Source organism: Phallusia mammillata, chromosome 6 (genome assembly GCF_965637545.1).
Source record: "Phallusia mammillata chromosome 6, kaPhaMamm4.hap1.1, whole genome shotgun sequence".
NCBI lineage: Eukaryota > Metazoa > Chordata > Ascidiacea > Phlebobranchia > Ascidiidae > Phallusia > Phallusia mammillata.
Window position 1 is genome coordinate 9906862 of NC_137257.1, and position 26647 is coordinate 9933508.

The 26647-nt window shown below is 37.6% G+C and overlaps 3 protein-coding genes across 4 annotated transcripts; all 3 read right to left on the reverse strand.

Annotated features, from left to right (window-relative positions):
* Window positions 1-1053: 1053 nt before the first annotated feature.
* Window positions 1054-5533, reverse strand: LOC145234580 (carbohydrate sulfotransferase 12-like). 2 transcript variants are annotated; one of them, XM_080099292.1, is made up of 5 exons: window positions 4783-5533; window positions 4441-4598; window positions 2422-2653; window positions 1806-1974; window positions 1054-1365 (listed from the first exon to the last, which is right to left on the reverse strand). In XM_080099292.1, exons 1-5 carry the CDS (start codon window positions 5153-5155, stop codon window positions 1143-1145), a joined length of 1155 nt encoding a protein of 384 aa, XP_079955418.1. In that variant the 5' UTR covers window positions 5156-5533; the 3' UTR covers window positions 1054-1142. The 2 variants fall into 2 exon arrangements, with proteins under 2 accessions (XP_079955418.1, XP_079955419.1); XM_080099293.1 differs by having other exon boundaries at window positions 4459-4598; window positions 4783-5528.
* Window positions 5534-6754: 1221 nt separating this feature from the next.
* Window positions 6755-9935, reverse strand: LOC145233870 (uncharacterized). Its single transcript, XM_080098638.1, has 4 exons — window positions 9727-9935; window positions 8747-8848; window positions 8242-8366; window positions 6755-7868 (listed from the first exon to the last, which is right to left on the reverse strand). Exons 1-4 carry the CDS (start codon window positions 9903-9905, stop codon window positions 7669-7671), a joined length of 606 nt encoding a protein of 201 aa, XP_079954764.1. The 5' UTR covers window positions 9906-9935; the 3' UTR covers window positions 6755-7668.
* A 5576-nt stretch (window positions 9936-15511) lies between these two features.
* On the reverse strand, window positions 15512-22291 carry LOC145233948 (NACHT, LRR and PYD domains-containing protein 4E-like). The gene is made up of 10 exons (XM_080098706.1): window positions 22116-22291; window positions 21866-21947; window positions 19555-21332; window positions 19205-19366; window positions 18906-19058; window positions 18643-18807; window positions 17977-18138; window positions 17747-17908; window positions 17518-17679; window positions 15512-16129 (listed from the first exon to the last, which is right to left on the reverse strand). Exons 1-10 carry the CDS (start codon window positions 22206-22208, stop codon window positions 16094-16096), a joined length of 2955 nt encoding a protein of 984 aa, XP_079954832.1. The 5' UTR covers window positions 22209-22291; the 3' UTR covers window positions 15512-16093.
* Window positions 22292-26647: the final 4356 nt, after the last annotated feature.

Sequence of the window (26647 nt, forward strand, 5' to 3'; positions counted from 1 at the left end):
TATTAATGAACACTGTCTGCTTTAATAGCACAGGCTTGTTCAGCGCTTGTTCTTTTAATGCAAACTTTTTCAAAGTGGGCGCTTCTAAAGTAGGACCTTCCAAATCATGGTTTCTTAATTCAGATCTTGCGTTTACTTCTGTAACCTGCTTAGATTCAAGTGCGGGCTTGTTTGTGACAACAGAATCTTTATGTTCATTAATTTCGGGATTCTTCTTGAGGATGTCGAACGAACTATAATATGCTAATATGAGTGCATTTACTCCAGCAATTATAATCAATAAAAGAAAGTTTGTCTTTTTCATCGTGCATTTAAAAGCAGTGACGTAGCCGTATTGTGATGTGTAAACCAAGGTCTGTTTAAAACATGCAGATAAATTTAGATAAAGCGTTAAAACGAACACCACTACCAATGCACTAAAGTAAACAAGTCGAAAAGCTTACAAAAAAATAGAATGCAAAACCAATAACCTCCTAGTACCTACATTAAAAGCTTACTGCAATGAATTTACTCTGCGTTAACTCAGCTCGGCAGTACTAAACAACGCTACGCTATACTTTTTACGCCATCTAAATTTTGGCAACATGCCTTTATTAACTAGACGTGTTTACCATTACGCCAACATCGAAATGATCCTTAACTGCTGCTAAACCAGCTAACAGCTGCTTGCTATTGCAACCTGTAGTTTTTGATTGTCATCAGTTGTACAAGCTCATTTCTATTTGTTCCCACGGGACAGAATGGTTATCACTTCCTGTTAAAAAGTTACTGGATGGTAGCGTGTAAACCGAATTAATATATATGCTTTGTTTCAAGCTATATGCATCTTTGTTTGACGTAGTAGGCTATATCAATATTTTCTAAATGTCTGGTGCAACATGGCATTTTATGTATTATTCAGGTCGTTCCACATAACGCGTCTATTCTTAACCATTGGGTGTTACAGTACAGTAAAGCTAGTAGTTTACACTCATTACCTAATTGTTTTCACGTTTTAAAACAATCGCATCAGTCTTAAAAAGAAACTGCACGATAAAAATATTTACTTTAATGTCTGATAACACAAATATGCTGAGTTTATTAAGAAAACAAAACGGGGAAAAAACGTAGCAAACTAATACGAGTAAAACACCATGTTAAATTTAGGAGTCATTTTGCTTTTCGCTGAACAAACGATCAAACCAGGATGGGCGGGGATAACCAAACAAAATATAATCCTCTTCGTACAGTTTGTAAAGCTTCATCACCCGGTCAATAGGTTTTACAGTTGAATAGTAACTGTAAGCCATATCATGATCGGTCTTGTTTTGACGACCGTGAGGCAGTGAAAACCGTTTGGGAGCGCCAACGAGTCGCAAGAAGTATCTGAAATAAGATTAATTTAATATTTTAAACAGTAGACCAACCTACCCTGACATTGAAAGTAAAACACTTAAATTTAACGTAACAAGTGCAATTAAACGTAAAACAAAGTTTTGCAAAACTTGTACCCTTTTTGCCGCTCATTTGTCAGCATTTTCGGGAATGGAAACAGGTGATACATAAGAACAAAAAATATGACATAAGAACGAATAATGACATAAGAACAAAAGTTTTGCGCGTTGACGCTACAGTTAGAGATTTCTTGCTTATTAATATTATTATCTCTAACGTTATTGGAGTGACAACTGCTAAAACTTTAGTTTTTATGTCGTGTGCTGCAAAGTAACATTAGACCAGGTTAAATCAAAACAACCAAGGTTTTGTCTGTTTGATTTGTAAGTATTATTTTTCTTATTATTAATTAGGCTACTTGAAATACTTACTCTGAATCTTCCTGAACAGTCTCCTGGTGACCTATGAAGTCATATTCGAAATCGCAAAATTGACAGAGTTTGGAAAACGTTGCCCAATGTTGATCATATCGGTAGGAAATCATAGGACTTTCCGTCACAAGGAAATTCACGAATGTGCTAAACGTGGGAATCGTTCGTTCTAGAACAAAAGTTTTTGTGTTGCAACATTGGTTTACAAAACTTACACATTGAATACGGTAACTTTCATGAAATAAAATTTACACCTTTTATTAAGCGGGCAAAAACTAAATCACCTAGGTTAGAAAACAAATTTACTTCGCTACAGCACATTTTTCGCCGCAGAAACTAATTTTTGCGGCTGCGCACATGCTATACTGAAATGTCTTAGCAAACTTTATTACTTAAAACCAGGTTTTTCGATAAACTTGAGACTGATACGCGGTTAAAATGGCGGTACAGATAAACAATTTGAGAAACACAGCTATGCTTCATTCACAAATAGTTTATCAAAACATGTTCAAAGATGGTAAAGTTTTGAAAAAAACGGTTTGCTAGTGGAATATTGCAAAACGGGGAAAACTGGCCTATATGTTACACATGTTGCCTGTTAACCAAATTGCTGTACCTTCGTAGTCAGGGTCGGTTTTGTCAGCATACATTTCTTGTATTTGTTTGGCCAGTTTTGCAAGTCCAGGGTCGGTAGGAGGTTCTATCTTTGATCTGTACGCCGAAACCAGTCTTTCCAGCGGCTCCCGAACGACCGTCATTTTTAACCAATCAGGATCATTTAATCGTTTGTCCCTTTCTGCACCACTAATTTGGTATTTGCTGAAATACCTTGTAACGTATCCTTGTCCCTGTAAAAAGCAATAAGTAAAAAAAACCAAAAAATGATTATGGATTTGGACTCCGTAACTTTTGCCAATCATATTAAAAAGCTTTTACACTTGACCTGCGGTGGTTAAATTACAAAATCATTAAACTTAGTAATAATATTCATTTCAGTTATATTGTGAACTAATATGGAATATTTAGTAACATTCGCTTTATGGCGGCCTTTTTCCCAGATAAAAATTATTGGTTCGTGTTTGTGTGTAGAGAATTAAGCCGTCACACGCTTTCAAATAACGTATGAATGCATCTGTCTGTCAACGGGGTATATGTTTGTGATTCTTTGTGTGTTTAGGAACACGAATTTGGGTCCTAGGCAGACAAACTTTTTTTAATTTTTAAGTTTTGGCAATTCAGGTAGACCAGGGGCGGATCCGGCCCGCGACGGGATTTTGAGCGGCCCGCAGACAGTTTCCGGGTCTTACATGGTAATGTAGCCCGCGGCCACAGTCTGCGGCAATACCCCACTACATGCATACTACGTCAAATTATAGTTGTAACGGACAGTAACGCTCCCCAATAGCTAAAAACTTTCCCGCCGTTGTTACCATTGGACCATACGTCCATTGTTACGGTATAACTGCCAACCTTGTGTGTGGCTTGCTTTCACGGTTGCCTTTGTTTCCACACGTGTAGCCTAGTTAGTGTTATAGCAGTATCTAAGTCTGTGGTGTATGCATTAAATTTGCTGTGGGGAATAATTTTATGTTATATCAGTTTGATTGTTTGAACTGTATTGTAATTGTGACGTTCTTGATTCTATTTGGTTTAGGTCAGGGTTCTTCAACGGGGGCAATATCGGGGATTTTCAACGGGGATTTCGTCCACCCGGGGGGCGATAGTGACATTTTTGGGATTGGGGGGCGATTTTACTTCCAAGGGGGGCGATTTCAAAATTACTGATTGTTTAAAAATATACAAGAATTGTGAGACTAGGCTGACTTACGAGCAAATTTTATTTGTCTTGCAAACAAACACCAGGCACGTGGGGCGCATTAGCTTTTGCCTCCGTTTGAATAAATTGCTTTTGGCGATTTGTTTGTACTTTTTGCGATCTCGAGAGCAAAGTTGGGCTGTTTATTTGGTCACAGGGAACGCTTAATTAAGGCTGTGTATGGTGACCGGCTATACCTTTTCAATATAACGGTAACGAGCTTTCCCTCAAACTTGTTTCACTTTTACACTTTCTATAGGTCTGCTAGCGCTTCAAAAACTGCGAAGTTTTTGTATCATCCTTAAATTTGATAAATCTAGTGTAAGTTATTAATGTGGAAAGTATAGTTTTCTCTGCTGCCGAGTAATGCCCCATTTTAATCAAAATAACAAAAATAGCTATTGTTTGCGCATAATCGTATGATGTTATCTTGTCTATGACGTCACAAACTTTGCTTGGATGCGTTAGAATTGCGTGAAATTGACCCTCAGTGTTGTTGTAGCAATTAAATAGGGTTTTAACTGTTAACATATGCATTCGTTGGTGCTGGGTAAATCTAATTGCACGCAAATGCCCAAGAGTCAAGAACTTTAAAAAAACGATATAATGGGGGGCGATATTGAGTCAGTGCCCTAGCAAGGGGGCGATTTCGCTAAAATGGTTGAAGACCACTGGTTTAGGTGGTCAAAAATCCGTTTTAAATCACTGGATAAATACGCGATTAATGTATCGATTCAGGAATCCGGCCCGCCAAGTACTTCATTTTCCCATATCAGGCCCGCCGATTGGAGAAGTTGCCCGCCCCTGAGGTAGACTAACCGAATTTTCAGGACTAACCGAAAAGTCGATTTCTTTGAGATCGGCGAAAAGCTGTTTCCACATCGTAATTCCCGTCTTTGGTATTTGACACATAACCGCCTTGTACTCAGATGAACTAATTAAACTTTGCCGCATGGATTTCCAGTTGTGGTGAAGTCCTAAAACATATTCGTCAAACTTCAAAATTTGAAGCAATAATAATAAGGTTCATTATAGTCTTCATCCACCAAGCAATGAGCTGGGAGAATCTGGTTTAAAGTTTTAATATCCTGTATTACAAATTTTGAGGCCAACCTAATAGGCTATTTAAAAACAAATACCACTGTATTGTTTCGTTCTTACCCAACTGTTTGCAGTTTTCTTTGACTCTTGCTTTTCTTTCATCCATTCGATGTTTCATCCTTTTCATAAATTCCATATCTGTTTTATTTAATAACGAAACCGATACGAATGTTTTAGGATCTTTAAGGATCGGCCCTGTAATTTTATGGACACTTTCAGTTTCTTCAGTAGCCGTTTTTGATTCGATTCTTTCCAATGCTTGATTATTTTCCTCAACAGAATCTCTAAATTCGATTTCTACAAGAGAATCTTCAAGTTCTTGAGTTTGATGCTTTACTGAAACCAATACAGAGTCGAACATACTCCCGTAAAAGGCCAACATAAGAACTGTAAATCCAGTCACCACAAAAACATGGTAAAATAATTTCTTCATTGCTTGTATAACCAGATCACCTTTCACACTCCAATACAAATCAAATACGTAATTGTTTGTAAAAGCTTTCTATAAGTTGTATCGATTGTACTGATTGTTAAGTAAATTCATCAGTTGTAAGATAGAAGTAAGTTTCCCGTTTCATGCAGCATCGTACAAATATACATAACAAATAAACTTTGAATTTGATGTTAGTCCAAATATTGTCAAAAAATGTTATACCAAATACAACTTAAATATACAGCTCCGCTTTTATCTTAACAGGCGTAAACAGAACAAGCATTCCTTTTGTGAATGCACTATAGTCGTTATGTGACATGGCTGTTCGAAACAATGTGTGTCACTGTGCAGCTTATTAACGCAAAAGAATGAGATCTTTTTCCGGTGTTCTATTGTGCAAATATACATGTATTGCTGCGTGGCGGTTAATACCAGTGCTGGTTGGCAAAACATTATAAATGCGACGCTGTTGAAAACGTTGTTTGTACTTCCCACGCACCATCAATAACAACAACAGAACCAAGTATCGTTCACCAAAAAATGTTGCTATATCCTGTACCCAAATCATGCTAATACTTAGCGCTTTATGATCTGAACATGTAAATGCCACAACTACTTCGGTATTCGTAGTTCCCCATCAAAAACACATAGTATTTAGTTGATCATAGTACGCCAGGCCTATTCATGGCGTAATACCAATTCAAGCCGGTCTCTCAAACATTCCCGTGTGCAAGGCGTATAAGCCTGCGGTGGGATTTGAGACCACGAAAGGAGCCCTTCCGGGACTCCTGCACTACCAACTAAGCTGCACAAGCACCGTTTGCCTGCCTCGTATGTTATAGTATGCCTTGATCACTGTTCTGCATAAACGCTTCAGGGCTGATCCCAGTATGAATGTATTTTCATCTTAGCTGCAGGTCTATTTGGTTGAAATTTGTGCACTAACCTAAACGCACAAATGCAGCAATGCTTTGACCTTAAAAGCATGTCAGGTCACATGCATGTGTTTACGCGTAAAGCAGTGGTTAATCAGTGATGTTATGTGCTTGGCCATATCGGTAGTAAACCGGTCGTAAACATATACGCGTGTTTCTGCGCATGTAAAGCACACATCGTGTTATGTACTTGTCCCTAACTGTCGTACACTCTCAACTAATCCGTATTTGATGACGTTTAATGGTCTTGTAGGTCAACATAAGTCCAAGTCCCATTACCTCGTTACGTAGCTTCACAATTAAAGAGTAATGACTGTCAGTTGGCCACATGTAGTGTGGATTTGATTCAGATACCTTGCAACAAAATCTGTCTTTCAGCGCCAACGGGTCGCAAAAACACCGAAACTATTAATTTGTTAACCGAGCAAACTTATAAGTTATACGATCTACTAACGGTAATAAGAATTGTGTATATATTCAGTAAAGTTGGACTTGGAAGTCCAGACCATTTAAAAAAAAATTATATCGTTGTAAAGATTTAAAGTTAGTCTATATTCCTATGTCAGGCCGGTTTCTGTTAATTATGATCTAATAGTTTTAATATTCCAGTTAATACAAATGTACCCGTCTGCTTACTAATATACGGCATAAATCAACGGTCACAAACCGTAAAAGTCATTGTCATGTTGATACAACAAGCAAATTGGCAAGCTGCATTTAAAATGTTGCCGGCACCCATTCTCTTACATCAGTTAACAAAAAAGCAGTAAAGTATATTTTTCTGTAAAAGACTTAATACGGTCATTCCTAGATAAATGTTGGTCGTGTCCATACGCACAGAAATATATATTACTGGATCAAAGATATACATAGTGCATTGCAACAGTCATAGAGATGTGAAAGAAATAGACATTTTTCAGCAAACTCTTTAGTAACAGGTTCAATAAAACAATATGTTTGACAAAATGAAATAAAAATTTGCTGACAATCGGTTTAAAAACTTCTACACAGTTGACAAAAAGTTGTAAAACACAAAAAGGTAAAAGCTCTTAACAAAAACGAACAATCGTTATGGTATCCATTGGAAAGTAAGAGACACGACATGCAACAGCAGATACAGACTTTATAATTTCGTAATAAAAATATTTCTCATGCACAGATCCTGTAACCTAATACAAGCATATTGAGCATGCGTGTGTTAATGCATTAGAGAAACCTTGTCCACAAAGCTATTTCTTATTACAATGCAGGTTTTAATTTCTTGTCAATACCGTGATTTCTTACTGCAAAAAGTTGTTTATTCTTTCAAACTTGTGGGGTAAGTCACACTTTTTATACCGAAGCGATGATCAGACCATTTCTTAACCGTTTAGGTTGAAAAATATAATTCATACTTGTTTAATGTAGGGTGGTTGAGTTTAAGGACAAATTTTATCGTGCGGATTTGAGAAACACTAAGAAAAAGAATACAAGAAGTGTGTACCTATGTTTGTACGTTATTATTAATATCAAAAGTTTGTTATAAAATTCAATATAATAGTATTAACACAATGCACATAAAACTGCTTTAAATAACAGTTACTCTGTCATCGAACGCAACACAAAGAACATAGTCAAAATGAGTGCGCCGATAGAGGGCAGCAAAGCGGCTGTCCCGCAACAGAGGGCAATATCTGTTTTTGGTCTCACTGGACCAGTTGCATTGAACTCACTAGGAAAATTAAATCTCGTTGTATTGGTGACGTATTTCCTGAAAGCAGTTGGACATTGGGGTTTTGCTGAAAATTAAAAATATATTTTAGATACGATACAAACTTTGTTTAAAGTTACTTTGTCCTGTAGCTGCAATGTTTGTAGGACAAAGGATTCGCCACTCTTGATATAAAAACTGAAAAAAGAGTTGATGAAACTCTATATTTTGAACTATCCAATTCGTTAAAAATGGACATTGCCCAAATACGAAATCTAATAAAGATGATAACCAGGAGAAATTAAACATGCCTATTGCAACACAATATATTACAAAGGTTTTAAACAAGTACGTGTTTGCGTCTTTAAAGGCCAGTTAAACTTTTATAATCCAAAACATTAAAAATAAAAAAATGCTGCATCTGAAATTGACACGTTTTCAGCTGATCAATTAAAACTTACAAATGTTTTTTGGAACAATAAGACAATCAAGGACTCGGTCGGTGGCTGTAGGGAGAAAGAATGGGGTGTAGAACTCATTGTTGTTCACTTTGAAAGACGAGTCAAGTTCCGATTGGTCGTAGTATCTAAATTCAAAGTAAAGGTGGTAGTATCAACAGAGCAAAGGTATGACTCTTTTTGAGCAGAGGTAAGTTTCATCACGTTAAAAGCAAAAATATTAAACAGTAAACAATACATTTTATTGCAAACGCTCTTGAACAACGCAATTGTAACGATCAGCAAAAACGTCCAACAATTGTTAATGACAACAACAATTAACAAACTTTTGCAACTAAAACGTTTTGAGTTTGCCTGAGCAACTTTGTTAACTCCTGCTCCCATATCTTTAAACTTCAACACAGTCAAAATAAAAGATCAACGAGACAGATACTGATTACACATAGAATATTCTGTAGTATAAGTATAAGAGATATGAGCAGGATAGGTATTTAAGTGGAAAACTTACATGTAGGCAGACTGGTAAGATGGAGCGGTTCTGTATGTTCTGTATCGTGGCCTCGTCAAAAACAAGACGCTTGCAACAATAATCGTGCTTCTTACCGGTAACCTACAGAAAAGGTTTGGTAAAAATGCTTCAGTCTGTTTATGAAAAAAGAGAAAACTGTTGGAAGTATGTTGAAAATTAGGTACTATGTCACTTCAATGTTCTACTTGACTCTGCGGAAACACTTTGTTGTTACAATACTGACAAATTGGCCAGATCTTAAGACCTTAAATAGCTGTAAGCGAGTGAAGGTGAACACAAGAAGAGTAAGTAGGTTGAGTTGAGTTTGTTTTGCTCAGTCAAAGAAAAGATAGCAGCACAGTTACAATAAGACATGACCAAGCCGGAGATAGCTTTGCAATGTTAAAACGTTGTAGACTGTAGAGCATAAATAGTTGAAGGCACAATCGGTGGGTGACGCCAAAACGCATTGTATAGCTACAGTGCACCGTATTATAAAGCGCTATGTGGCGGGAGTTCACAAGAAAGTACGTTCGGCGCGGTGTGAGTATATACGACTTGGAGGAAACGTTGGTGGGATCAACAGAGGGCATCCCAAAAACTTACCATCCAATTAGCTTCCAATGCAGCATGCATGGTATTGTGGAATGGATGATTTCAATTTTTACTGTTTAGAATTTATTTTGCGATATTAAGGTCGGATTGTTCAGTTGCATAGCCGACTTAAAAGCTCTGCGTTAGTTTTGGTGCCATGTTTATGATAAATTGTAAGGACAGGTATGTGTTGTTTTTTTTAAATCTAGCAGCAGTATTTTCAAAGAAATTTTTAGAATGCAATTAAATATACATGCTAATGAAAATTTCTGCTTTATCAACGAAATTAATCGTGATCAAATGCCCAAGTCATGGTGACAAGAGAGTAAAGGCGCCGTTATGTTAAATATCATTTGCTTGAGTTCGTATTGGATAATTCCACTAACCTGGACTTTGAACCTCCCTTGTATCTCGTAGTGGTTTTGGTACGTGAACCTCCACGACCACGCGATCCACCACCACGTGACCCTCCACCTCTTCCTCCGCGTGCGAGGGCGACCTGGAGATGTTCACCCAGCAATAAGATGCAAACCAAAACAACACACAAAGTTCCTATACGAGCCATCTAAGACAAACCACAAATAAATTCCAGTTACACTTTTAGATTCATCATGTTAGTACAGTGGTTATCAAACTGTGGTACATGCAGGGTTTTTTTAAGGTTTGGTTTGGGTGACCGCTAAGTAGTTTTAAGAGACCTCAAGTGTTTCATTTAAATACCAAAAAATAGCCATATTTGCTTAAACAAATTATTTATTAGGCTACTGGCAATTTTGGGAAACCGCTGGAGAAATTTGGGGGACCGTTTCGGTCTATACTTATTTCAAGCCATATCAAGAATTGATGCTTAACTGACTCAACTGATCACCCCTGATTTTTTTGCAGAATCAATGTCTAGGAAGCTTATAGGGAATGCTAATATGCTGGTTTCATAAATTAGCTAGTGTAGGTGGTATACAGCGATAACAAACGTCGCCAGGTACGAAATCAGTATATGTTTAAAAACCATTACGTTAAAAGAATGGAACTCTCAAAAAGTGGTGAAATTTTTGCGTTTTTATGATGTCGCTTACTGGAAAAGGCAGTTACGAACGTTATTGTCCGACAAACTTGGTGAAAAGCAAATTTTTCATTTGCCTGGATATATTAAGTTTGGTTTCACAATACGGTCCTGTAGAAATGTTTGTAGTGGATGTGATGTGGAAACTAATTTGCTACAAATTAAATAACAAATTTTTCAATATGACAAATAAAATTAATTATCGCTTGAGACAAAAAAGGATCAACTTTCCATTACAGCTAAAAAGCAAATTCCATTAGTTAAAGATCGAGTACTTTTCTAAACGTTGATATCGATTGTAAAGCACTTTTTACCTAAAAAGTCGCCCGAACGCTTTAAAAACTGAATAATTTACAAGAAATTGATACATCTGACAGGAAGCTTCAAATAAAGAGGCCGAAATCAGAAGACAGCGATTTAAAATGTAAAAAAGTCTGATGAATTTAATTTGTTTTCGCATGATAAATCACGAATATGGAATTTTTTGCTGATTAATGTTACGAGCATGAATATGACGTGACAAATCCAAGCCTTTTGTTACCCAAAAAACACGTTGATTGGCATGTCGGCATTCTCGCTGTTGTGATAAATATTTCATGGGGCCTTCGTCACTATTACTACAAGCCAGTGTCTGCACCAATGACTTTCAGTATCACTGTAAACATTGAATCCCAGTACAAAACCTTTTGTTGTATACCTCTATTAGGAAACTATATTTTTAGGCTACATATTTTTTTGTGGTGTGGTCAACAAAACAGAACTACGAGTTCAACATTTTTAAGGCGACGAGTATCTAACTTTAAATGGCTTAAAACTTAAATGGAATTTACACGCTTTTGTACGTAATGGACCTAAAAAAGACACATCATGTATTAGGCCTACACGGTGATAGTTGAACAGACTAATACTTAAATAAACGGGATAATAGTATGCATGAATACCAAAGGGTTCCATTTGGCAATGCTTTTGTTTTCAATGCCATTTTGCCCTTTTCGGGTGCAAACTTCTGTTGCCGTGGGCACATGACCGAAACTACAGTCATGAGTGCGTGATCGGGCTTGCTATACGTCAGTCATTATTCTACCACGTTTTCTTGGCGTCTATTAGTCTTCTACCCCAATAAAGCGCACGACTTCCGAAAATAAACCAGTGTACAAAACCAATGCTATATGTCAGTACTGACAGTCACAACATTTTTGAGGAGAATTTGTTCAATTGTTTAGAATTGAAAATATTTTCCAAGTAACAAAATCACTTGATAAATTTACATAGAACATATATATTTTGCCCAACTAGCATCTTAAGTTCCCATAAACCGCAGGATAAAACAAACTAAACGATGAATAGTGTAATTAGTAATTAAATCATAACAGTAATGCAGACACCAGTTTCGGCAACCAGAAATCCCTTTAATACACATCGCATAGTACCATTGGCAAACGAAAACTCAACTAAAACGAATTAGCTATTATAAGGTGAAGATATTCTGCACAAACATGCTTTTGAATACCCAAACAAGCACTAAATACACTGCCTACGTAATTCAGTCTACCAACACAACTGTGCTGTGCTTTTAAATTAAAAAACTGTGCTTTATTGATTTGATCATCGATTTAGCATTAATGATGCCAAACAATCCCCCAATCATGAACCATATTTTCTATTTACCGTTTTCTAAACCTGTTAGCAAAGCAAGCAAGTCAGTCAGGGTAATGCAGCTTGTCCAGGATTTCCTGTATAAATGCTACAAGCAAGCACATAACAATTGACAACTCTAGCAGCTCGTATGAGTGAATGTTGTTTCAGCAGGTCAGACTGCGGTTTTGCTAGCTTTCGTTTTCGCCAATTTTAAAGCAAATACCAATTGTAACATTTTGCACTCGACAGACAGCATTTATATACTGGTTGATTAATTATATAACCTCTGATTAACTGCTTGTAAACCAATGCGGTATACCACGCCCCGAGGCAAAACAACGCACGCGTCTCACTCTCCACTCTACACTTCTGGCGTTGTAAATTGGATTGAACGCATCGAAAAGAAAAAAAAGGGGAGTTGTTGCGTGTGTGTGACGTCATAAGTCTGGATGTTTTGCTTTGTCGTGAACAGTCGCGTTGAATTTCTTTTTCTGAGCACTCGTGCCTTACGAAAGCGCCAGAATAACGATCACCTGTTTACATGCTTTTATACTTTATCCGTGCTTCAAACAATGGATTTATGAAAATGCTTTCAGAGTTTTGCGATAAACATAGTTTTCATTTCGGCATGGACGTAATAAAATGTGTTGCAATTTCATTAGTCATAACGTTCTGTCATGAACACATTTGCCAAGTTTTTTAAACAGTCGCAAATAGAAATCTCTTTAATAGCTATGCTAATTTACACACTCACAATAATGATCATTTAGTAATCTAAAGCATGTGACACACATTCTGACAGTTTGCACATGAAGACCAAAACGATTGGTTATTATTTTAAACCAATGCAAAACCAAGCCTAAACCAACTTATAAAATATTTTCTCTTGGGGACTGACCGTTAAATAGGCTATCTGACGAAAACGCCCCAACACAGGCATTTATATCATGTGTGCTGGGCGGCTAGACACATAAAATTTTCCACAAAATTTTCCATAAAATGTTTCGTGTGACGCAGAATCACGTGAAATCTCGAAAGGTATCTTCACAAACCTGATTTCATGAAAAAAACATAAAAATTCTACTCGGTTTTAGATCAGAAATAAACACAAAAGTGAAAATTGTTTACCTTTTCTCATAAGTATTGTTTTGCTTTCAAACCTACACAGATACAATTAGTCGCTTAAAAAGTAGTGACCTATTTACCCCGAAATCGATGCTATATGTCCTATTGTTGACCGGGATCGTTATAAGCTACAAGTTAAATAGCAAACCGGCGTTTAAAGTTACAATTCTGACGGTATATTGCTGTACCACGTCAGTTTCGCTCTTATGTTTTAAGGGAAAACTTGATATTCAAGTGCGTGATGATTTGACAAAGAAATTCTTTTTGAAAATTTTTCCACTTACTAAACAGGGGTGTCCAACCTCTTTGGCCAAAAGGCCACATGCGGTTTACGAATGATTGCGCGGGCCACTTGAGTGTTTACTGCTAATTTGTAATCTTAAAATGGCTGTCCACATGCATGTCCACTTTTCTTAGTATATTCTGTTAGCGTTACTTGCTTTTCGTTTCTTATTTGGCATAATCTATATAGCTGCAGAGTGCGTAAGATATTTCACTGCTGAATGCGTTTTGTGCGATTGTTTGATATCAGATGTACAACAATGAAGCAAGAAGTATTAACTAGTGATGTACCGAATCGGCTAAATTTCGATTCGGTCGAAACCGAATATTCGGCGGTTTTGCCGAATAAATTCGGCCGAATCAACCGAATCATTTATGACGTCACGCGAAGTCGTACGCTACGCGGTTGACATGATAAAATGTTTATCTACCAGGCAACTAGTACAGAATAGTTGTGTTTCGTCCTCATTTTTGTTCTGTGGGGTTTATAATTGCCTCGAGCATGATTGGCAATCTGCCAATGAATCACAAATTTTTTTGACTACAGTGAGAAAAACAATAATGTGTTGGAAAAGATAAAAAATGACGCGATTTTCGTTATGTTTGGGCTTTTGAAAGATTATGTGGTACCTTAATAAGCAAAAAAGACACGTTTAACGCTTTGAATTTGTGTTCGGAAAAGATTCGGTTTCGGCCGAATCGCAACAAATTATTCGGCCGAAACCGAATCTTTGCAAAAATGACCGATTCGGCCGAATAAATTCGGCAAACCGAATATTCGGTACATCTCTAGTATTAACTGACTCTTGAAGCAATAGTAAGATTGTGGACGTAACAATGCAGAAATTGTGATGTGAACAATGTGCATTGTGAAGCAATAGAAGTAACTTGAACAGTTGAGTATTACCCTATTAACAAAGAAATAAAGCAAACAATAAATGCCAATCCTCGAAAGATCGCCATAAATTGGGCAGGCGTTAAATTTTATTTTATTTACTTTTTTGACTCTACCGGGGACGAATCCCGATCAGGGTTTTTTATGTCTGAATATGGGTCAGGCGCGCCGGATCATTCGGCCAAGTTCCTGCCCTGGCGTTAAAGTTCATGATATAAGTCATTTCGAAAAATACCGCGCGGACCACTCAGAACCTTCCTGCGGGCCACATGTCGCCCGCGGGCCACGGGTTGGTCACCCCAGTACTAAGACTAAACAATAACATTGCCTCACCGTTTTAAGACATGACGTTTTTAAGTGTATAAAACGTTTTTAACCGAAGCTTATGCTTTGCTGAAATATTCAGCTTGGACCGCGAATGTATCCAGCCTCGCTAAAGTACTTAACTAGTTCTCTTTGCTAATAACCCGTTTGCCTCCTAAGTATGTTAACCATTTTATACACTGACCCCGTATTGGTTCAAATTTGGACAAAGAAAAGGCTTTGTAATGTGCCAATTGCCTATATGTGATTGCTCAACTAAGTTAGTTATAAATGATTTCAGCGAAAAAATTAAAACTTTAAATTTATTGCAGTATGTAATAACAAACGCAGATCAATAGACTTTACCTACACTTTGTCTTGATTGATCTACGATTGTGTTCAAGTGGTTCTTCATAAGCCTACATTTGCAATGACGGACTTTTGTTGTAGCTGGGTCAAAGTTAAATAAGCTGTTGTTGCCAGGCAAATTGTATCAACATTAATTGCTTTTCCATCAGATAACGGACGATTCAAAGTTAGTTTTTATGACGTTGGAAAGATGTATGACTATACCGCACAAGTATGTGTCAAACTTTTTGTAAAATTTTCCACAAGCGTAGACATTTTTTCGCTTTTTTCACAAGAACAAGTTCTGTGTAAGTCATGGTTGAAGCAAAGCGACAACACAGTTTGTAATTTTAAATGCTCGTGCCTTCAAGAAAATCTTAAATAATTCAGAACCTTTCCAGGCCACACAGGTGTTCTGTTACGACAAATGAACGAAGCAAGCTTACACCAGCTCGCTGCCAAGGCCTTACGTTACCCCAACGCATATTGCTTGCTACTTTATGCAAAAAATACATTCCGGTCATTGTGCAAACTTTATTGACACTTTTTTAGTGCAAATCAATGGATCGAACTTTGCCCACAGTGACAAAATGAAACTTACTAATCCATTCCAGCGGATTTTTTTTACATATTTTAATATTTTTCTGCAGGATTTGTTTTTAAAACACTTGTTACGACTAAACCGCTCGAAGGAAACAGAATGTTATAGGCCATCCAAATGTTTTGGCACCACCAAAATGTCAGGTTTATGCCGAGTTGCTTCCTTGTTTAACGTAATGCCAATTTTCCATGACGTTTTGTGGTTGCGTTGTGTGACACTGCTTAGAATGCCAGCTAACTTTAGTTCAATTACAAGCGCTTGTATTTAATAAAACCATTTTGGCCGGTCCTAATATCCCCAATTTGAAACACACTCCTAAGGTAATCATACAGCCAGCATTTTTGGTGCATCTTTTCTACGATTTGAAAAGTTGCTTTGCTACGCCAATACGCAATGCATGTCAGCAGATTTAAGAGTACTGGCATTCGGTGATAGCACGCTTATCGGCATCTTTTCTCTGGAAGTGCAACTTGTGTAAACTCCCCGCAGTTGTTAGACTTGCTAACATTCACCGTCCAGACCATGAACCTTGCATAGCTGCAAAATAAAGAAATACTATTTTTTAAGTGCTTAGCACAAAATCTTATGCACTAGCTATGGACTGATAACATATCGCATACATCAAAGTTACTTTGACGTGACAGGTGTTTAACAAAAGCCTGTGTTTAATTTACTAACTTACGCCTACGGCTTCATATAAATGTTGGGAAATAAATTTTTGATATTTCAATAGTATACTGGTACTTGCTACACATTTCTTGAAGTTTGAAACTATTTAAAAGGAAGCATAGGACCCCATTAACATTGTAACAACCCCACGTTAATTTCCGCCAGCAACTTGGTTGGTTGCAACATCACTGAAGCGTAACAATGCCCAATATGCGTAACAGTGTAATTGGAATGCCATTGTTTGGTAGTAACAATTAGCACAATGTAACGTTCATTTTGCTGTACTGTGTAGCAGAGTAAGGTGGGTTAAGTTGTTACTTTTATAAAACTGTCACCAATGAATTTGTTTTCGCTGGTTAATTCAACTTTTAGTGGTTGGCCGAAGTACAGTGTACAAGTAAGTATGTACGACTTGTATTTGTTTGTTACTGTGGCTAAATGTAATTAAGGTTATTTTTTATTTCTCACATTTCTTGTAGTTCTTTTATTTTTTATATTCGTTACAACAACAGTTTATTATCAGTTAACCTTGTACAGATGTTTAAAGTAAGTTTATTTTACCACGCATTATGTCCAGTAACCAAATCTACAGAAATTTCCCTCGTTTTTCCAAGAACAGATAAAGAAAAGGGCAAATCAGATCAGGCAAATTTCAGAAGGTAAAACTTGCCAAAATTACCCAGGTAAAATTGTCGGGAATAATTTAAAACACACCGGTGCACTCTATGATTTTGTGGTGCGATTGTTTACAACAACTTTTCAGTAAAACCTTTAACATGATACACAATGCAAAGGTCATGAAAATAAATAAACTGGTGAACGGAATTTATGATTTGCGTAATCTAACGCAACAAGGTTTTGAAAGACGTATTTATGAAAATCTACGCCTATCCGACGTTAATTTAAATCCCGAGTGGGTACTGATACAGGTGTAAACATGAGGCATTTTGGAGTGAAAATTTACTCAGAATCTCATTTCAAAAACTGGAGTAAATCTGAGGATCAATTTTGAAATGTATCCGCTCAAGTAAACAGGTTTATTGCGACAAAAAATTTGCTGATTGCTTCAAGGGCATTTTATGTCATGACAATAGCTAGACTTGGTTTTCCTACTATTGTAAAAAGTTGGGGAAGTGTGGTCTTTGTTTCAAATGGCAATTCCATGTTCAAGGTCGTTCTTACAGTGATTTATGCATGCTAAACCGTATGGGGATCTTGCGTTTAGGACTGATATCAGTGTTACTGCAAATTCTAACCTGGTTTTCGTCCAACTGTAACGCGTCTTTGATGGTTTGAATACCTTCATCGGAAAAGCATAACTTTTCAACCCAGATGTTTTCAAACATGTGCAAAGATCTGGCCAACAGTCCAGCGCTATCGTCACCCAGGTTGTTTCTACCCAGACAAAGCCATTTCATCTAAACATCGCAATATATAAAAAAACGTGAACAACGTTTGGCTAAACTTTAGAATTTTACAACATACTGGTTTTTCAAGCTTTAGAATCTGTTTCAAAAGCATTTCAAGGTCGCTGTCTGTCAAGGCACAATCATACAAATTCAAGGCTTCGATGTTATGCACACAATCACATAGTGACCTTATTCCATCAGTCCCAATTGGATTGTTACCAATGTTCAGTTCCTTCATCTAGGAAAAAAACGCCAATAATCGGTGTTATCTAAGTAATTGGAGAATTTAGTAATTATTCTCCCTACCGGTTCTTTGAGAGCGGCTATTGCGCGTGCCAAGATTTCAACTCCTGCAGCACGAATCATGCAATAATACATCTTCAGTCGAAGGATATTATGTAGACATTTTGCAACACTTGAGATTCCCTTTAAACCAATTCGGTTTGCACCTATAGTAAGCAACTGCATCTGGAAAAAGTACGTGTGGTTAACAAGTCGGTTAGATAACAGATCAGCTTTTTTCGGCCAGGACTTTATGAAGTCAAGAAGCCCTTTGTGACCTACCAACCTTGCACCCAATTTTATTGGTGATGAAGCGGCCAAGCCTCGATGACGACTTTTATTGTTGAATTGCCGGTTCAAAGGGATAGTTAGATTCGTTACGGTAAGCGGGATTCTTGAAAACGAGCCAAGGAGGGTTTGTAAGGCGTAATGTGAGTTAACGTAATCCATTCATGTTGATCGCTGGCTGGGGCAATTGAGCCACCTGCCTGATCGTCTTCATGATCTGAAGTTTTAATAAATCTAGGTGCCTTAGAACGTGCTGAAATTCTTACGGTCTCTTGCGAATTATATCTTGAAATCCGGATTTTTGCATTTGCACGTAATTGATATTTTATTCGGGTTGCTTTAAGTGAGCAAAAAAGTAAGAGAGTTTGACAACCACTGTACCAGCCAAATAGTTCTGCTTACCGGTGTTTTAAGGTTCTCAATCGCGGTAAAAACTGGTTCAAATCCGCCTTCATAATCGATCATGCTCTGGTGCAACCACAGCATCTCAATTTTATCCACGCACGGCGCCAACTGGACAGCTGCTTCTGTTCCCAAGTTGTTTTGACCAATGTCTAGCCACTTAATCTGTTGATTAGACAGCACATTTAGAAGTCCGTTTTTGCTAATGTTTTGCTTACCACAGAAATATAAGTTAATTTTGCCACATATTGTACTATTCTTACGGGTTCTTTCAGGTTTTTAAGTTTTGCCACCACGTGTTTCATGCCATTACTGTCGATGCGAGATGAGTGGTGTTCTATTCTTTCCACGTGACCTATGCAGCGTGATAGGGATTGTGCCGAAAGACCCATCGACGTGAAATCCATAAATCCAAGCTAAACATAAAAATGATTTCCAGACGGGCTTAGATTTGACACTCAAAACTGTATACGCTTACGCTACAAACCATCGTAATATGAAACATTGCAATTCAACGGGCATTTAAGGGTGCTAGCCAAAAAGGCTGTCGTGTTGGACGTACCGGAGTTTTTCGACGTTCAATGCAGTCGATGATTTTCGTCATGACCCCAGTTTCCGTACTACATTGACGAAAGGACAGCTCTTCTACTGTATCCAAATATTTTTTGAGAAAAGAGAAGTCCTTGATTCCAACCGAGCTAGACCGTACATGAAATTTTGCTATCTGGAACAAAAACAAATCTTTCAATTTTTGTCCCATCAAATATAAATGTACATTTACAATACAAAAATAGTGGGTCTGCTTAGCAAATCTGCTTACCTAAAGTTATTACGGCCATTTTTTACGATTTAAATTTGCTGTTTGGTCCTTGTCAAATAACAAACAGCGACAAACAAAAGTTCAATTTATACCTTGTGGTTCGTAGTCGAAATCGCTGACAAAAAAGAAGTAAGACTATCACCAGTAAATGTGGCGTACTTGTACAATGCACCGACGTTGATGGAAATCGCGCGCTTGGTAGCACAAAGCACGTGACACAAACTTGCCACGTCACTATGCGATATAAAGTTCGAAATCAGAATTGTATCGGGAAGAGAAGAGGCGACAGTTTTCGTCAGTTCTGCGTTGTTCGATTCCATGGCTAGAGCACACAGTTTAAAGAGTGTGGTGTTGGCCGGACGATTTATGAACTTATTTTTGTTTAGCAATTCAAAGGAAGTGTAAGCTTCGTGCAATGGTCTCGGATAATCAAAAACACCATTCTCCGCATATTGGTGAGCCATTTTTTCGACGATATTTTTCAGCAAAACTTTTTTACTTGACATATCATCTTTCGAAGAGTTGGGGAAAAATTTGGAAATCTTGTGGTAAACAGATTCGTCAAAGAAACCCAGCACAAAGCGGAAAACAAATTCCCAACGAGGCTCGGTGAAATGCTTGAGTAACGACTCCAGCTCAGACACTGAGGCGACAAACATAAGGTGCATGGCGGCTAAAAACTCTTGCCAAGTAAGGTGACTGAAAAAGTAGATTTTGTCGCCTGTGAAGATTCGCATATTCTGGTTTGCCGTAACTTTGAGGCTAAGAAATGTTTCCATTGCATTTAGGTCAAACCCATAGCCCTCGAAGTCAACAGCACTAAACACGAACTGGTCGTTGATAATTCCGTTCAGTGCAAGTTTTGTCAGCATTCGCACATCAAGAAGCTTGCCTTTGAAGTGGTCAGACCGAATGCAGTCACTAAACGCAGAAGCAAAGGAGCCAGTGAGTGATATTGTAGCTTTGTTTTTGTGCAATTGCTTTAAAGCGTATGGTATCATTAGCGAACAAAACATGGGTATCGTGCAGACTGCCCTTACAGCCGGAACTTGGTCAAGTTTATTTTGTAGCTTACGGTTATCCTTGTCGTCGGTGCAAAACGTATTGCAAAATAGCCTCTGCGAAGCATGGCCTAAACCTACGACCCTTGCTGTGAAGTGCGGCTTGTAATCGGGATGTAAATCGTAGTAAGCGCCAGGTCTTGACACGATCCACTTAAACGTATTCGAAAGAAGATTTCCATTTAGCAAGTTCATAAGAATATGATGCGGTTTGGAGTTATTAAAAAGGCCAACCGTGGGTACCTTTAAGTCAATGTCATCGATTTTAGCTTCGTCAAGGCCGTCCATAATGATAAACACCGTTTCAGAGTTGGATATTTTCTTTAACAAAGCTGAATCTGTTTCAGGGCTGTGCTCCCATTGTGGATGTGAGGATCGTAGAAGGAATTCAAGCACGCTAATCTCTTTTGAGTAATCCAAATCTTTAAGAGACATGTGGAAAATAAAAGCATCGGGGTTATTCTGCACTGTTTGGCGCAAATGAATTTTTGCTAGAGTTGTTTTTCCAATTCCAGCCGCCCCTATCACCCCAACTACGTTTCCATGCTTCTTGACATATTCGTGTCTCGAAGATTCCGTTTTCGCGTATGACCAAGACTCTGCGCTAGCGTTGTGCTGAGCGCTAGGAAGAAGGTCATTTATCTCGTATTTACTGTGAATTGGTAAATCGTATTCCCAGGCGGATGGTGCACCAAATTTTTCCAAACGAGGTTCATACTCTCTTATGACATCTAGTGGTATCGGGTGCTCGTCAAGACATCCAAAAATTCTCTCATTTTTTTCTTTTAGCTCCGCTTTTAGACGCCTCTCTAAAGAAACAAAACGTTGCAATATTATTAATACCAATGAAACAGTGCCTTTGTCGCAGAATTAGCAAACAAAAATGTGTGCAGAAAAGTCGTAAACATTGTACCTTTATGGGCTTCGTCAGTTTAATGTTCAGACAGAAAGAATGGGATAAAATAGGTAAAACTGCTAACACTGAAATTTGGCTGGCGCCCGGTTTGGTAGGTGGCGCAACGGAGCATAGACGTTTATCGTGCCGACTCAGCAATCATTCTTACCATAAACCCAAATTGCTGAGTCAGCACCAAAAACGCCTATGCTCCGTTGCGCCACCTATCGAAGAATTTTCAAACAGGCGCCAGCCAAATTCCAGTGTTAGTAGCTCTACCGATAGTCGTAGAAAGTACATCTTATGTTTAAGAACCCGTCATGTTTACACGACTACTAAACAAACACAGTATGAGGAAGTTTATTATTGACACCAAGAAAGTATTTGCGTTATAATTGGGGTTTGTTTAACTTTAAGCAAACTCAGTCTAGTTACATGTTTGCATACCTATAGCATCAATATCCAACGCCTCTGGTGGGTAGATGTGTTGGTGAACTTCACCCAAGAAAACGTTTTCAGCATGGAGATCCTGTATAACAATTAAACACATCTACTTTGAGTGTAAGTTTCTAAAACACTTGTACTTTGAAATTGTAGCAAGTGATACCAGGTACTATATGGTTCGTTTACTCCCATGTAAACATTGTCTGATTTCGGGCGAAACCGATGACTCAAAGTGCAAACACATTTAACGTACCTGTTGTAAATTGGTATTTGCAATGTTCGGGACTGTATCAATCTCCTTCGCCGTTTGGTGCCTGCGTTGATTTTTTGAAAGGTTTGATCCCATGTCTTTACCTTTTACAAACCTTTACTGACTAGCATACTAAGACATACAGCTTGATAACAGTTTTAGCTTTTAAAGGTAAAAAATACCTTTGAGAAAAAAGAACAAATTTTGTAAAAGTTTACATTTTTCACTATTTTAAGCATTAACATATGTATGTGATCAGACATATGGTGTCGTCTAAATTAGTAATGCACCTATTTATTCTTAACGTTGCGGGCCGAAAACGAAAGTTCGGCCCATAAGACAAATTTGGCCAATACTAAAAGTAATCGTTCATGTTACTGTTCAAAAATTTTGGAAGGTTACCAATGCAACTAAGCATGACATTTTAACTGTTTATTTTGTGCATACAAACATACATTCGACCGCAGTCTGTATGATATAAAAGAACATATTCGGCCTGAAAACCAGGGCTCGAGTATACATATAACTATTTGAACTAATACGTGGGTTTGATAAAATACGCAGAAAATTATTACTAACTATCTTTAATGCTACCAAATCATAACTACCCCCTACTGTTTTGTGGCCTACAGTTAGTCTTTAGCTCTAAGCTTGAATCCACATATTGTGGTCTGCACAAAAGTCCCTATATTTTTCCCTCTTGGTAAATGGTATGCGTCTAGCTTTATTTTACGCCTCGCCAGATTCGGGTTGTTGTTGCATTGGGCTGATGCATTGCTTCATTGCCCACCCATCTTTATTTTACGTTATTTATCTTTATCTTACACTAGGTATTTTACCAAACTAAAACAAATAAACTTACACGTACAGGGAGTTTTATTCTTAATGTACGAATTGCAACCATATTATGTTACTAGCAAAACTACACAGTTTCCAGGAATAACTGGTCTTTCCCTTGGGGCACATCTCGCCTAAAAGTACCTAAAAACGTCACGCTTAATTGAATGATATGAGAATAAACTGATTCTTCGCCTTAGGGACTTGTTTGGTAGGAAATTGGTACGCATGACGGTAGTGCAACACGCTTGCTTGTAAGACAGAACTTAGTTCACACTTATTTTGAATTTATCTTACATATCACACGCTAAATATGACTGCTAATTATAGTATTTTGAAAACGTTAACATGACCAAACTTCCTAAAAGAGGCCTGCCACGCTGTTTCAGCTAAATACAGATGTATGTCAAAGGCAAACACTTGACATACGAAACTAACTGTGGCGTCTGGTGTACAATTATACACTTTCGAATTCCTGGTTTCTGACTGATTTGAACATATTGGAAACCAACTAACTCAATTTAAACTAATGTTACATATTTTTGCAGCAATTGCTGTGACTAACACAAGCAACTGGATGTAACTAGTAATCAGCAGCCTGTTAGATTTTTGCCTTTTTTGTCTGGAGTCAAGATTCGTGTTGCCACTCACGCTCTTTTAACGTTCAAAGCATTTCCTGTATTAAAAATAAAACGAAACCTTACACCCAAGGGCCTCGTACTCCAAATAAGGTTTCAGAATTAAGACACTACCCTGCCTAAATGGTTATGTAATGATGGCACCGAAGAGAAGGCACGCATTGATTTTGTCACATCGCTTAGCAAATATTTACCAACTTTCAGTTACCTATTTCACCGAAAGTCAGCATTTTGTTTGGCTGTAGTTTGTACGACTTAAGCTCCTCAGTAAACAATTCTGTCACGTACATACCTGATTTAACATAAGAAAAATGTAAACTATCCATGACCCAAGTAGAACTTGTTAAGCAACACAAAACTAAACCGAATTGAGATTAAGCTAGCTGATCAAAAAAACTAGAAAAGTTTAAATTCGACTGCTGGTAACTAGGGTTTTGATAAGGTTGATTATAACACTGACAGATACACAAATATCAAAGTATGTTTTTATACTCAGTCTTTGTTATTCAAGTATTGAATAAACAGAAACCTAAACCCTTGGCTTGGCTTGGCTGTCCAAAACAATATTAGCTTCTTGGCGGCAGCACTCGTATTTCCTTTTTTGTCATACTTTACAAAAAACATCGCTGCCTTAAGGGTTAACCAATGCGGCAGGAAGTTTATTCCAGCTCAAACCCACCAGGAAATACGTCGCACTAGGCCAGTGGTTCTTAACCGGTGGGAAATTTCCCACTAGTGGGAAATTTAATGTTTTCGGAGGGAAATTATGTAAGCTTTCAAAGAGCAGACTCGGGCACGAGGGTCAAATCCGGCTTTGAATTAACCGTTGAAAGTTACTAAGATTGATTTCATCAAGGTTTACAAGACACATTTAAATTCAAAGGCCGTTTGTTACATCACAGAGAAGACTAAAACCATCAATGACTTTGCTATTGTGCGCGAACAAAAGCCTTTCCTTTGTTGATTGTGATGTAATAAATGACTAATGCAAGCAGAGCAGACTCCAAAAAATTCCAAACTTTTTTATTCCAAAAAGTTTAATCTCTCAGAATAGCACTTTTCAAACTAAATAAGATTGCAGTATACCTTTAGGGTCCAGACCAAATCGCTCCACAAATTTATTTCATTTAAAGATTTTTTTTTTGTTTACGTAGGGCACAAAACATGATTATAAAAATAACAAAGGGGGAAATTCGAAGTTGGTAATTGACTTTAGTGGGAAACCACAGCAAAAAGGTTAAGAACCACTGCACTAGGCAAAGACAAGAAAACAACTGCCACGTTTTGCTTTTGGAGCGTGTCTGAATTTTTTGCTTTCACTTTCCTGTAGGATTGAAGCATGATGTAACGATCGGTTTAAGGGGAAACACGTTTACTGCAATTACTGGCCTTTAAGCATATCATTAGAAGAGACTCACACTGTGTGTTTGGGTGTGTCATGTACGAGTTTGGTCGCCTCAAGAGTATTATAACTTCTGGCGTTACAAAGAACCATCCCAAATAAGCTTAGTTCAAAACTGCAATGTAATAGAGCAGGGGTGGCCAAAGTGAGATTCCCGAGCCGCATGCGGCTTTTTGAGCCTTTGATTGCGGCTCTTTAATGTTGCCCATCTTGCCGAGTTGTTAAACCTGATTATAAAACAACGTATTGTATTGTAACATAATGATGTAATATTCGCACTGACGTCATGAGTAAGAGCGGACGTGACTTGTAAGTTTTCCCATTACGTGATTTATATACCTCAAGTGTTTGATTGCGTAAAACCGCAGAGGTACATCCCATATAATTGCTAATTGATGTTTTGAACACAGGATGGAAACGTTCTGTACCTCCAGGCCAATAACAGATTCCACGTGCGTAGTTTAATGACGTTGTTTTGATATGTGTTTAAATACCGTGTCTTGCAACTTCGGTTGGGCACAGGGCACAGGGCAGAATTGACTGGGCTTCTCCCAGCCCTTGCCATTATTCTATTCGATTCGACTTCGGTTGGGCGTATGAATCACACTACGTCAAGCCACGTTTAAATTGCATTACCGTTGTTGTCAACCGCACAAACTAAACCAACCAAAGCTTTGTGCTTGCAATCGGATTTTGGAACTTCAAACCTCAGAACCCCCAATATTTTCCTACAGTATCACGTATTAACAATAGACTGTTTGTAATAACCAATGTAAATTCCGAAAACCGAAAAGAACATTATTGTACAGAAGCGTACTGGCAGCTTGTGAATTCTAGTCAAATATATTTTCAGATTAAAGCGGTAAGTCAGGGCTAACATTAAAAGCATTTTATATATGTATTGCGGATTATATTAGCAATAACTGCAAAGTTTATCCAAAAACAATGTCGTTGAGAAATAACTGCAAACAAAAGAGAGACAGGAAAATATAACTTTTAACAGAATGGGAGGAGTTTGCATTGATTGATAATATAGGTAAACCTATGTGTCTTATTTGTCAAGCTTCGCTCAATCATTACAAAACTAGTAACTTGAAACATCATTACGAATCTAAACAAAACCTTTCCCATCGTATTTAGCCTAATTTCAAACACCATGCAGCCCAGGTGGAGACTCACAGTATCACCACATAACAATAAATCACTATTTAATAGCGTACACTTTGTTGTGAGTGAATAAATTCGTTTTTGATTGTTTGTGTTGCAGCTCTTTCAAAACTAAGTTTTGTGATATGTGGCTTGAGCATAAGGCAGGTCTGACCACCTCTGTAATACGTATATTCAAACTTGCTGATTGCTTGGTGGATGAAGACTGTGATAAACCTTATGCTTATTGATTAAATATTATCCATCCTTATGAATTGAGATAAATATATTTCGCCTATGCAACATCTTTATTATCTAAAGACAACCGCAAGGGTATATTAAGGTGAAACACACCTAAAACACTGAAAAAAATGCATAAAATTAATGTTAAAAATCGAACGTTTAAAGCTACCACGCCTGAAGTCAACACCAAGTAAACTACACTAAGTAAAAGCTATGCCATGTGAACCAGCACTTAAAATCGGTACAGGTGCGACAAAGGCCGGCACACG